This window comes from Corylus avellana, chromosome 11 (assembly GCF_965113065.1).
Source record: "Corylus avellana chromosome 11, dhCorAvel1.hap1.2, whole genome shotgun sequence".
Classification (NCBI taxonomy): Eukaryota; Viridiplantae; Streptophyta; class Magnoliopsida; order Fagales; family Betulaceae; genus Corylus; species Corylus avellana.
Genome location: NC_142500.1, coordinates 15141757 through 15155797, shown reverse-complemented (window position 1 = coordinate 15155797; position 14041 = coordinate 15141757). Strand labels below are relative to the sequence as shown.

The 14041-nt window shown below is 35.1% G+C and overlaps 1 protein-coding gene and 2 non-coding genes across 3 annotated transcripts; 1 reads left to right on the top strand and 2 right to left on the bottom strand.

Annotated features, from left to right (window-relative positions):
• Positions 1 to 403: 403 nt before the first annotated feature.
• Positions 404 to 477, bottom strand: TRNAT-AGU (transfer RNA threonine (anticodon AGU)). Its single transcript has one exon. It is a non-coding gene; the product is annotated as a tRNA-Thr (tRNA).
• Positions 478 to 4433: 3956 nt separating this feature from the next.
• Positions 4434 to 4506, bottom strand: TRNAT-AGU (transfer RNA threonine (anticodon AGU)). The gene has a single exon. It is a non-coding gene; the product is annotated as a tRNA-Thr (tRNA).
• Positions 4507 to 10768: 6262 nt separating this feature from the next.
• LOC132167837 (uncharacterized) lies at positions 10769 to 13111 on the top strand. Its single transcript, XM_088511583.1, has 4 exons — positions 10769 to 11080; positions 11166 to 12158; positions 12247 to 12693; positions 12773 to 13111. The coding sequence occupies exons 1-4, from the start codon at positions 10769 to 10771 to the stop codon at positions 13109 to 13111; spliced, it is 2091 nt and encodes a 696-aa protein (XP_088367709.1).
• Positions 13112 to 14041: the final 930 nt, after the last annotated feature.

Below are 14041 nucleotides of genomic sequence, written 5' to 3'. Positions count from 1 at the left end.
ATTTTGTTTAAAATCATATTTTTGGTCCGCAAAATCGTAATACCAAGCACATTCTAAGAGGTGTATATCTCTAGTGAGAAATCCAAGTGCGCACATCTACCTCGGTCCTTCTCCATTTTTTTTTTTAATAAAAAATTAACCATTAGATTTGTATGATCTACCATCCAATGGTTGATTTAAAAAAAATAGAAGATGCAGAAGGGGAGAAAAGAATCGAGATAGATACTCTAGCATTTTTCAAAATTGAACCAATAGCTTCATAATGATTGCATTTTATGACCTTTAAAAAAAAAAAAAAAAATCTTCAACTAATAGTTAAGGAGAAGAAAAATATTTTAATGCGACATAAATATAATTAAAATGATTTTTTATATATTTTTGTTTGGTAAGAAAATGGTAAATTTGCTCTCGTTGAGAGTCAAACTCAAGACCTCCCCCTTACTAAACGGGTGCTCTAACCAACTGAGCTACGAGAGCTTCCATGTTTGACTTGTATGTTAACATTCATGTTTTGAGAAATAAAAAAAAAAAAAAAAAAATAAAACACAAAAAACAAAAATTTCAAGCGTGTTGCAAACATGATTGGATGATATGTATGATGAATCTTTCCCAAATCCGTCCTACTTATATTTAGGAAACTGAAATTCTGTTTAAATCTATGAATTTACTTTATTGTGCTTATTATAAATTAATCATTCAATTTATACAAAAAAAAAAAAAAAAAAAAACCAAACTCATCCCAAACACCATTGTGTTTAATTTTTTAATTTTTTTAAAATTCCATCCCAAACACTTCCATAAAAATAGAGGTAGCTAGAGAATTTAAAACAACAAATTAAGGATAATATGGAGAAGAACTAAGAGATTGCTTTGTTAATGTAATACAAAGTCTCGACTATTGAGATCAAATTTTGGCCTAGCTATGTCACTACAAAAAATTCAGGATTTAGTGATGTATTTAGGCCTGTGTATCGGTTAAAACAGTCCGATTTTGGCTCTTATCGGTTATTAACCGATAATTTTCGGTTAAACGGTTTATTAACCGATACCGAACCAATAAGAATTTTAACCGAAATTATTGGTTATAACGGTGCACTGTTAAACGGTTCGGTTAAACTGGTTAACCGATTTAACCGTGGGCTTTATATTGATTTATTTTGTTAGACTAAAAATGAGTTTTTTTTTTTACTTTTGAGAGCCCAAATACTTTTTGTTGGGCTAAAATAACTTATTAAAAATGAGTTGTTTTAGGGCCCAAATACTTTTTGTAGGGACCCAAATATTTGTTTTTTGGGATAAAAATTGAAGTTTTTTTATATTGATCCACCACAACTTTTTTTATATTATAAAATATATTTTTCCAAAGCAAATGGACTAATTAACATAATGAATGCTAATTAGATTAACAAAACTAGTTAATGAAAAATGCTTTCACCAAAGGCAAAGAAGTCTCATCCAATGCCATCACTAAAAAAAAAAAAAATCAAACCTACCTAAACCCAAATTAAGATAAGGTTACATAAGTATATATATAATCTCAAAACTACGTCATTTTAGCATCCCTATCTAACGGTTTATATCGGTTAAACGGTTAACCGATATGAAATTTCTAATCGAACCGAATCGAACCGATAAGCATACCGGTATAAAAAATTTAACCGATAAGGATATCGGTATATCAGTTATGGTTAATATCGGTTCAGTCGAAATCGGTACACGGCCAGTAATCGGTAACCGGTTAATTTGCCCACCCCTAGATGTATTTACAGTAACTTCTTTTTTTCTTTTTTCTTTTTTCAAAACGTCACTATTGTAGTGACATGCTAATTTTTCACACGTTACTAAAGTTTTTTACGGCACATGTGCTGAAAAAAAATAATAATAATACCCTATATATATATATATATTTTATGAATAAGCAACTTTATAGTTCAAAACAAGAACCAATTCCCCCATCTCTCTTTTTCCTCATGAAAAATTTTTAAATTATATATAAGAAGACAGGTTATGGCACCCGACATGCATGTGCCATTAATATTCCTTGTCTTTTTGACACAGCCATGATACACATGCATGTCTTGGCCGGTCATCAATCAAGCAGCTGCAGCTGTGGCTGCGGCATGCCTCGTAAGACCAATCAAACGGTGGATGTTGAAATGGGAAGCCAGAAATTGAAAATCAAACCAGAAATTAATTAAGACTCCGAAGAAAATCAAACCAGAAATTAATTAAGCTGTCCGAAGTCTAAGTGACATGCATTTCTAAGATTGCTCGTAAAATGACTGCAGGACATTTGTTCACATGCAGCCTACAACTTCATCTTGGCTTCACATTTATCATTCACCACAGAAAAGACAAGATCCCACAGGGAAGCATTCAAAGAACACTAGTGGAGGCTTGCTTAAAATATTAGGATGAAAGTAGGGCGACTTTTAATTGCCAAGAAATACAATCCTGGCATTTACTTTCTGACGTATAGTAATTGTCAGCAATCAAGTGTTAGGCAAGACTAATATCATGGCGTTTAATACGGGTTAGGATCTTCTACAATTTCTTTAAAATTGTAGATTTTTAAATTACGCAATTTTAGTCATATCATAAGAGGTACCTGTGGTTTTAATAAAGACCAAATTGGTCTTTCCATCCATTGACCGTTAGTTGATTTAACGGAAGTTCACGTCACTGACACGTTGACCAATTAAAATTCAACACCTGACATAAGTGGCCATGTCATCAGTGATGACGTGACTACCTAATTAAATTTTTTATTTTAAAAAATAAAAAAAAATATTTTTTTTTCAAACAAAAAAATTGGGGGGGTGGCCGTAGACCACCCCCATCTGGCTGGATGGGGGTGGATCGGCCACCCACTTGGTTGGTGGCCACGTCATCACATGGCCACTTATGCCAGGTGTCGAATTTTAATTGGTCCACGTGGCAGTGACGTGGACTTTCGTTAAGCTACCTAACAGTCAATAGATAGAATGACCAATTTGGTTTTTATCAAAACCACAGGTACTTCGTGTAATACAAATCAAAACCTAGGGAGGAAAAAATAAAGTGTCCAAACCCTAGGGGGTTTTAAGTATTTTACCCTAAATATAATGGAAACATCATAATTAATAGTCAACAAAATGCAAAGTGTGATCTCCATAACAAAAATTTAGCAAACAAATCTAAAATTATTACATTTAATAATGAACAAAGAATACATTTTATAATTATTTTGTTTCGGAACCCATCTTTTAGATGCACCATATTATTTCATGTTTAATGACTATTGACCGACAGATATACTTAATGAAAATTTTGGCCCAAATGTAAATTTAAAGGCATATTTAATGAAACTTTTCAAAACAAGGGTGCCCCGTCTACACATGGTTTTTGTCTCAGCTTATGTGACCTCGATATGTGAATACGAATTATCATTCCTATGCATTTATTTTAATCCAAATTATCACATTTCACGTCATTACTTATCAAACGCGATGATTAATGTTGATAATATTTAAGCCAAAATAGTTTAATCCACGTGAGTCCGTGGCCAGTATCTTGTCTATCATGACTTGCTCCATGTTACAAAGGTTAAAACTTGAATACTACTACTTTTTTTTTTTTTTTTTATTCACACTCATTTATCATAAACATTTTGCATTGGTTAACATAACATGTTTTAAGTGATTTTTCTTTTATTTTTTAAAGTATTTGACATAAAAAAATTACTTAAAATATATCACATTAACCAGTATAAAATGAATGTGATATTGATATATATATATATATACATAAATGCTGAAATTATACAAATATCTTACTTCAGGTCAAAATAACTGTAGTTCTTTAATATCTTATTCCTCATTAAAATCAACGATCATAATTACATGCAATATTAAGGGTTCATTTGGGTTTGCAATTTATAAAGTGGGATTTGAAAACATTGTTTTTAAAAACACAGTTAAGAATTTGATAAAATTGCAATTTGACTATTAAAATCGCAATTTAACTTTTAAAATTGTGCGTTTTTAAAAAAATGAACCCATTTGCCTACGATTTGAAGCACCAATTTTCTACTTTCAAATCACAATTTTTTAAAAATGCACTCTTAAGCGATACATACTGATTGCATGTTATGACCTTACAAAAAAAACCCTCAACTAATAGTTAAGTAGAAGAAAAATATTTTTGACGTAACACTATCCAATGGTTGCTTTTAAAAAATAGAAGATGTAGAAGGGGAGGAAAGGATCGGGATATATAGATACTCTAGCATTTCTCAAAATTGAACCAATAGCTTCATAATGATTGCATGTTTTGACCTTTTAAAAACAAAAAAAAACAAAATCCTCAAGGAGAAGAAAAATATTTTGATGTGACATAAATATAATTAAAAATGATTTTTTATATATTTTTGTTTGGTAAGAAAATGGTAAATTTGCTCTCACTGAGAGTCGAACTCAAGACCTCCCGCTTACTAAACGGGTGCTCTAACAACTGAGCTACGAGAGCTTCCATGTTTGAATTGTACGTTAACATTCATGTTTTGAGAAAGAAAGAAAAAAAAAACAGACACACACACAAAGAAAAAAAAAAAAAAATTCAAGCGTGTTGCAAACTTGATTGGATGATATATATATGATGAGTAGTCTAAATATATACTAGAAACACATATACCATTCAAGTAATTTTTTCTCAAGGGCTGAGAATGAGAAAGACAGAAATTAAGAGATGGAGGGCAAATATTAAAGAAAACCTAGGATTTTTTTAATAGAAATTTTAGTATAAAAAATAGAGGTGTGATACAGCGACAACTTAAATCCAACTTTGGCCCAACTTCTAGATCAAATTTCTCTCTCTCTCTCTAGTTTAAGGCTCTCTCTCTCCTCCACAAGCAATTTTTTTTTTTTTTTTTCATTTTTAAACTTAAAAGAAAAGTTGGACCAAAGTTAAGTTTAAGTTGTGCATTTATCATTTTCCTAAAAGATATCTTAATCTTAATAATTAACTTCTTTAATTGGATTGGGTTTGGAACCCCCAAGAAATAAAACCCAAACTCATCCCAAACGCCATTGTGTTTAATTTTTAATTTTTTTTTAAAAATTCCATCCCAAACGTACGCTTCCATAAAAATAGAGGTAGCTAGAGAATTTAAAACAATAAATTAAGGATAAAATTTTGGCGCTATGTGCTGTAAAAAAAAAAAAAAATTACCCTAAATATTTTTGTAATTTTTTCAACCGTTTTAATTTTATTTTCCCCCATCTCTCTTTTTCCTCATGAAAATTTTTTAAATTAATTATAAGAAGACAGGTTATGGCAGCCGTCATTGATATATATATCCGAACTCATTGGTGTCATTATTATTCCTTGTCTTTTTGACACAGCCATGATACACATGCATGCATGTCTTGGCCGGCCATCAATTAAGCGGCTTCGGCTGCCCCATGCCTCGTAAGACCAATCAAACGGTGGATGTTGAAATGGGAAGCCATGGCTTCTTTCGGTCTCCAAGTTCACATATATAAGAATCTAAGTGATGTCAGAAGCTGTCAGAAGTCTAAGTGACATGTCTCAGATTGCTCGTAGAATGATTGCAGGACATTTGTTCACATGCAGCCTACAACTTCATCTTGGTACGTTTCACATTTATCATTCACCACAGAAAAGACAAGATCCCACAGGGAAGCATCCAAAGAACACTAGTGGAGGCTTGCTTAAAATATTAGGATGAAAGTAGGGCGACAAACTTCTCAAGAAAAAACGAGCTTGAAATTCATAAAAGTTATGGAAATATGAAAGAGAATAGTCACTACAAAAAGCATAAAATAAACGCTCCGAAAGCGGCTTTTAAACGCCAAGAAATATGATCTTAGCGTTTACTTTCTGACGTATAGTAATTGTCAACAATCAAGTGCTAAGAAAGACTAATATCCTGGCGTTTAATACGGATTAATATTTTCTGCAATTTTTTTAAAATTGTAGATTCTCAAATTACTCAATTTTGATCGTTTTTAGGCATCGAAACGCTTGAAAATGTCACCTATTAAAAATTTGATATATTTCAGTTGAGAATTGAATATATTTTCATCATGTTCTTGTTCTCTATGTTGTAAAAAAAATTTGACCCAAAAATTGTTTTTTGATTTTATGAATAACAAGCGTCTCTACAAAAGTGAAGATGAACTATTTTGGAAAGATTTTTTTTTTCTTTTTAGTTACCTCAATAATATGCCACATTTTTAATAGGTAGCATTTTTCAAGCGTTTTGATACATAAAATCAACACAAATCATTCAAGTATCTAGATCATAAACATCATACAAAGAGAAGGTTAGTTTATAATAAAAAATGAAGAATTAGTGTCATTTTCACAAAATTTCTGGCGAATATTAAGCATTTGTTGTTCCCACAAAATTCTTCTTTTAGTTTCACTGTTTGCCTGCAGCATCAAAACAGGCAACCACCACTAGGTCAAAATTAGGCTAAGATCCAACAACCCTAAAGGAACTAGCATTTATAGGTTTACAACACCAATATCACATCAAAGCTTCAAGCTTTATCACCCAAGTACCAAACAACCTCCAAAATCCCTACAGACCCTAAAGTTTGCAACTTTTAAGGGTCTCAACCCACTTAAGAATAACAATTAAATCAAAATTAATAACAAAGAAAGATAAATACTCATTTGAGCAATATTGCATTGACAAAATCTAAAACTAAAAGTAACAATTAATTATTACTTTACAATTGAAAAAATCACAAAGTAAAATATTGAAATCAATTACAATCATCATATGTTCTAACATCTCCTAAAACTCAAGGTGAAAGATTATGTGAGCTTGAGTTTGCGGGGATAATAGAATATATGATTGATTGTAATTTATTTCAATATTTGATTGTAATTATCTCCTAACTTTAAGGTAATTAATCATATTTGATTATATTTAAATTTGATTTGATATTATCTCCACCTACCACTTGAGTTTGAAAAGAAGGGTGTGGTGGCAAGCAACAGTAGCCACCGGAGATGGTAGTGGACCTAGTGGTCGGCAACGGTAATCAAAGATAGGCCTTTAACAAAAATAGGCCAAACAATGGGCCAAAACAGAGCCAACTTGGGGCCAAATATAAGGGCCAATTATGGGTCAAATATGAGAGCTAACAATGGGCAAAAAAATAGAACCAACTATGGGCCTACAATGGGCTTGGGTAAAATTGAGAGTTTTTTTTAAAAAAAAAAACTTTGAATACCATCAAATTTGATAGGTGAAATTGAGAATTTTTGAATTTTGAGGAGATTATGTCAAAACGCATGGATGTTTAGGGGGGCTTTGTAAAGTTTTCCCTTTATTTTTGTGTATTCATTTACTAAGTTTTTTCAAACTCACCCATTTTTCTTCCACTTTCCGAATGTTATCAAGTAGGATGTAGACAATCAAGGTGACCAGTGAGCAGAAATGGTCCTGGGTTTTAGAATAAGTTGTGCAGGACATGTTATTTTTAGGGGAAACTTCAGAAAACCCCCATGAAGTTCCAGCCGATTTGAAAAAGCCCCCCCTGAATTTCCAAATCTCTCAATTAGCCCCCCTGAACTTTGGTTTTCTCTCACATAACACCCTTCCGTCCATATGAATCGTTAAAGCCTAACGGACGCCCACTCACGTGATTTTCACGTGATAATTTTTGGCTTGCTTACCCATTTTGCCCTCATTAGTGCCAACCGAAATTCCCAAACTGCCCGCATTCGAAAAGTGGTAAAAATTAAAACCTAATTCGGCAGATTATCGAGCCAAAATTCCCAAACGCTTCTAGAAGGGTCTGCTCGTGCGAACCATCGTCTTCGTTGTCGGTGAACCATTTTGGCTGGAGTTTGGGTATCGATCTGCGACGGTTTAGTCAGAAATCCCATCTAAATCGCTTGGGATCCACGATAATCAAGTAAGTTTCGTTATCCCGAAAATATACATTTAGGGTTTGTTATAAATTTTCTGAGATTTGTGTTTGACCAACAATTTGTATCGGATGTTTTGGGGATTTTGCATGTAACGCGTTTGGAATGGATTTTGTGGAGATTTTAGTTTAGGGTTTTATTTATTTGAAGTGGGTCATTATTTATGGTGTTTGTCAGACAATGCGTTTAAAGTTGTCATGTGTTTATTGTTTAGGATCGTTTGTTTTGTTGGAAGTTGTTGTTCTTTTGTCTGATGTAGATGTGGTCCCCTAGGTTCGACTTGTGTTGGCCACGTGAGTAGCAGCATGATTTTATACTATGAATAAAGTAGTAAAGTGGTCCCTTCCATTACCTGTAAGGGAATGAAGTGATCGTGCTTTAACATAGAATTTTTGGTTGCTGACCTTATAAGGGACAACTGTGCTTAGTGTATTGGTAGAGAGTTTCAGTTGTTGTGGAGTTGTTGCATTTGGTTTAGGGGTAATGTAGTCATTTGGGTATAGGAAAAAACGTGACCACGACCACACTTCTTACATTTGGTTTTGAAATTACTACTTAAACCTTGTGGTTTGTTTGTGGCTGCTATGAGTACAGGGGTAAGATGGATAATTTTTATTAAAGGGACAATTGTATTAAAAGATGTGTTTGTGATATGAATTAGGATAAAATATATGCTTATTAGGATAAAATATATGCTTTAGGGTTGTTTTTACTTTGCTGAAATTGTGGGTTGGGTTGTTTTTACTTTGATGAAACTCAGGGGTTGGTTGTTTTTACTTTGCTGGAATTGGGGTTGGTTGCTTTTACTTTGCTGGAATTGTGGGCTGGGTAGTTATTTTTACCCTAAATATATGCTGAGTACTTTGAGTTAGGGTTGGGTCATTTGTGTGCTGTTTTGGGTTTTTACTTTGGTTTAATTTTTACCTTGATGGATCTTACAACAATTAATGATTACTTTAAAAAATTCCTGTTTAGTTTATTTCAAATGTCTAACCTTGTGTGCATTCATAAACCCTAAATATATGCTGAGTACTTTGAGTTAGGGTTGGGTCATTTGTGTGCTGTTTTGGGTTTTTACTTTGGTTTAATTTTTACCTTGATGGATCTTACAGCAATTAATGATTACTTTAAAAAATTCCTGTTTAGTTTATTTCAAATGTCTAACCTTGTGTGCATTCATAAACCCTAAATATATGCTGAGTACTTTGAGTTAGGGTTGGGTCATTTGTGTGCTGTTTTGGGTTTTTACTTTGGTTTAATTTTTACCTTGATGGATCTTACAGCAATTAATGATTACTTTAAAAAATTCCTGTTTAGTTTATTTCAAATGTCTAACCTTGTGTGCATTCATAAACCCTAAATATATGCTGAGTACTTTGAGTTAGGGTTGGGTCATTTGTGTGCTGTTTTGGGTTTTTACTGTGGTTTAATTTTTACCTTGATGGATTTTACACCAATTATTGATTACTTTAAAAAATTCCTGTTTAGTTTATTTCAAATGTCTAACCTTGTGTACATTCATAAACCCTAAATATGAGTACTATGGCTATAATATTAAACTACCTTTCAATGTAATGAATGTGGCAGGATACGAGATGGGTACACGTTATATCATGTTTGAGGTGCACTATGGGGGTGTTTTTAACAGGCAATGTAGGATTCATTATGTTGGGGGTAATGTTAGTCATGACCCAAACTCGTATGATGTGCACAAGATGAAATTTTCTGACATAGAAGATGTGTGTAGTAGATATGGCTATAGGTCTGGGGACCTTGTGTATTATAGTTTACCAGGATTGCCTTTAGACCAAGGCTTAAGACTTGTGTCATCTTACTACAATGTGAATGAAATGGTTTCCAAACATTTAGATCATGATCTGGTAGTGTTGTATATAGTAAGTTATGGTGTAGTGGATGATGTAGTTGATGAAGAGGAAGAGGAGGATTCAGAGAATGAGAGGGCAGCTGTGTTTAGGAAGGATGCCTTCTGGGATTCAGTGCTTAGTGATGATACAGATTGTGTTGATTCTGAGGATGATGTTACTGTTCCTAGTGGGGACATCCATGAGGGGGTTGGAAATTCTGAAGGGGTTGTTGAAGATGCATATGTGGATGGGGATGTTGGGGATGTTGGGGATGCTGGTGAGGGTGATGCTGGTGAGGGTGGGGCTGTGGAGGGTGAGGAAGAAAGTGATGATAGTGTAGAGAATTATGGTAGTGATCATCTAGAATCACCCCCTTCTAGTGATGATGATAGTACAGTTCACAGAATCCGTAGGGATGTAACCACTAGAGTTCCTTTTGATCCCACTGATATGGCTAATCCGACATTGGTTGTAGGGAATACATTTCATGATGCAGCTGAATTTAGAAAAGCCGTGAGACAGTACAATATTATCAGAGGGAAGGATCTGAAATTCAAGAAAAATGAAAAGAAGAGGATTGTGGTTGTTTGCAAAGATACAAATTGTAGGTATAGGGTATATGGGAGGCAGTTGGAGAATGAGATGACATTCCTTTTAGTATCCCTTAGGCCCAAACACAGTTGTTCCAGGAAGTACCACAATCATATGGTCACTTCAAGTTGGATTGCTGATTGTTGCATGGATTCTTTTAGGAAGCAGCCAAACATGCCCATAAATGTGTTGCAAAAAAAAAAGTGAAATCCAAATATAATGTGGATGTCCATGTCAGTTCTCTGTATAGGGCTAGGAAAAAAGCAAGAGAATCAATCTATGGAAAATTTGATGAGCAGTACCATTGGTTGTGGGATTATTGCTCCATGGTTAGGAGCACTAATGTAGGTAGTTGTTTGCTATTGATGGTTGAGAGACCAATGCCTCAGGTGCCATGCAGATTTCAGAGGATTTATATTTCATTGGCAGCCATGAAGAATGGTTTTCTTGAAGGGTGTAGGCCTGTTGTGGGTCTTGATGCATGTTTTCTGAAGGGAACGTATAAGGGGCAGTTGATGTCTGCTGTGGGCAGGGATGCCAACAACAACATGTACCCTATTGCAATGGCTGTCGTGGAGGCTGAGACGAAGGATAGCTGGACATGGTTTCTTGAGGCACTTGTTGCAGATCTTGGCCCTACTCCACATGGGTTGACTTTCATTTCGGATCGACAAAAGGTAAAATACTTGTATTCATTTATTATTTATATCAATTTAGTATTTATTGTAATGCAACTAATTATTTTTTTCAACTATTGTGCAGGGCCTGATTCCAAGCCTAGAACAAGTATGTCCGCAGTCTGAGCATCGTACATGTGTTAGGCACTTGTACGCGAATTTCAGAAGCGCTGGTCATCGGGGGGTGCTATTGAAGGACCTTCTTTGGCGAGCTGCCGCATCATACACAAAGAATGAGTTCTATGGAGTAATGGATGAGCTGAAGATGGTTAGCAAGGATGCGCATGCTTACCTAGAGAAGATAGATCCTAACACTTGGTGTAGGGGATGGTTCAATACACATTGTAAGTCCAGCCTCTTACACAACAATACTTGTGAGAGTTTCAATTCATGGATCAAAAAATTCCGTGATCAGACAATCTTGAGCATGTTGGAAGGGATTAGATGTAAGTTGATGAGAAGGTATGTGAGGAAGAAAGAGTTGATAAGTTCAATGGAGGAGGCCTTAGGGCCAAAGATTAGGAAGAGGCTAGAAAAAGAAGAGGATGCAGGCAGTAATTGTTGGTGTACATATGCCGGTCAGGGTATGTTTGAGGTGGAGTGCCTTGGGAGAAAATTTGTTGTAGATATGGAAGCTGGCACTTGTGGCTGCAGGAAATGGGATGTGACTGGTATCCCCTGTGCGCATGCAATTTCTGCCATTTTACACCAAGGTGGGGAACCAACTGAGTATGTAAGTGAGTACTATGGCAAGGAAAAGTACCTCAAGGCTTATGACCACGTTGTCTATCCTGTGCCAAGTGAAGAGCAATGGCCTAGAAGCAGCCAACCAAAGATTGAGCCACCCAAGGCTAGGGCACCTCCTGGTAGACCTAAGAAAGTAAGAGATAGGTCTGTTGATGAACCAAGAAATCCTAATACAATTAGAAAGGGGGGGCAGAAAAATAAATGTGGGTACTGCATGAAATTTGGCCACAACAAGAGGTCATGTGTTGCTAGGCAGAGACAAGATGAAAGAAGGGCACGTGTCAAAAAGTACTACAGGGATAATGCATCAACTGACTGGAATTTGGACATGGTATCTACTCAATTGCTGATTATTGTTTAATTCACTAAATTTATTTACATATTTGCATACTTATTTATTTCTTCATTTTTCCTGTCAGTTGATGCAGGATGGATCTTCACCTGCCACTACAACTACCAGCAGGAAAAGGGGAAGAGTGAACACACCATCAGGTTCACAAAGGGCAGGAAGATCAGCAACTGGTGGTTGTTCAACAACCACAACTCAAAGACCTTCACAGCCGGCATCAGATCATGTCTCACAGCCTGTATTGAGGCCAGCATCAGATATTGCATCTCCTCACAGCTCCTGCCAGCCTGTATTTAGGCCAGCATCCCCCCCTGCATCACCTCACAGCTCATGCCAGCCTGCATTTAGGGTAGCATCAGATATTGCATCCCATCCTGCAACACAGGCTGCATTAAGGCCATGTTCAGATATTGCATCACAGCTTGTGGGAGTAGCAACCTCTGCCACCCAACCAGGAAATGCACCTGCTGCCACCCAACCAGCCAAAACAGCAACACCTTATGCCTACAAACAAAATGTGAGTCATTCTTCATATCCATGTAATTAAGAGTCACAAAAAATATAGGGGCCTAATTGTATACTTTGCTGAAATGCAGGCATCTACCATTTTTGGGAACAAGGATAAAAGAACCCTAGGGTTGGCAACAAGGACGAGAGCAAGTGGTAGGCTGAGGGAATATGTTAGAAGTGGAAGAGAACCTGACAATAGGCAGAAGCTTGTTGTTGATCTGACTGGCAGTCCTACTGGGCCACCACCAATTCCAGGGGGTGGACCATTATGCTCTTGGGGTCCTCCCAGAGTTGGCGGTATGATATTTAGAACAGCCCCGCATGATTTCGACATACAAAAGGGCCAAGGGACAGCTGATAACCATCCACCAGGTTTTGATGAACATGTTCGAAGAATGGACAAAGGGAAGAAGAAAATGCATTGACCATGACAAGATGAAAGAATGTGTGAACTAACCTTTTTCTTTTTTGTGTTTGGGGTGGTATGCAAGCATTGTAAACCCTAAACTTTATTATACGTTGTAGCTGTTTGATGTATTTTGTAAACACTGTAATCATTGACCTCTTTGGACATGTGCCGGTTTGGTGTCAACTTTATTTTGTGTTTGACCACTCACGGTTTGTAACTCTTTGGGCTATTTTTTGTAAACAATGTAAACAATTATACCCCAACGGTTTGTAACTCTTTGGGCTATTTTTGTAAACAATGTAATGGATGAATTCTAGATGGTTGTCATGTACTTGTTTGGTGTAAAATTTATTGTGTTTTATGTTTGACCACTTACAGCTTGTAAGTATTTGGGGTATTGTGTATACATTGTAATGGACACATTGTAGATGATGGTCATGTATTTTATGGATGTGGATGATGTAACTTTTAGTACTTTTGGATTTAGATTGAGGTATAATTTCTTAAGTACTAAACACTATCTACATATAGTTTTTGCTATAAATTCTTTACTACTTGTTATTTTGGAATTGAGTTGAGGTATAATTTCTTAAGTAGTAAACACTATCTATACATAGTGTTTGCTATGACTTTGATAGTTGGATTAATTTACAAGTGTTAGTGTTCTTGTGGTATTAATTAGGTTAAATTAAGTACATGTGGATGATGTAACTTTTAATACTTTTGGAATTGAGTTGAGGTATAATTTCTTAAGTAGTAAACACTATCTATACATAGTGTTTACTATGAATTTGATAGTTGGATTAATTTACAAGTGTTTATACATTTAGTGTTCTTGTGGTATTAATTAGGTTAAATTAAGTACATGTGGATGATGTAACTTTTAATACTTTTGGAACTGAGTTAAGGATTGTGATTCTTAAGTAGTAAACACTATCTATACATA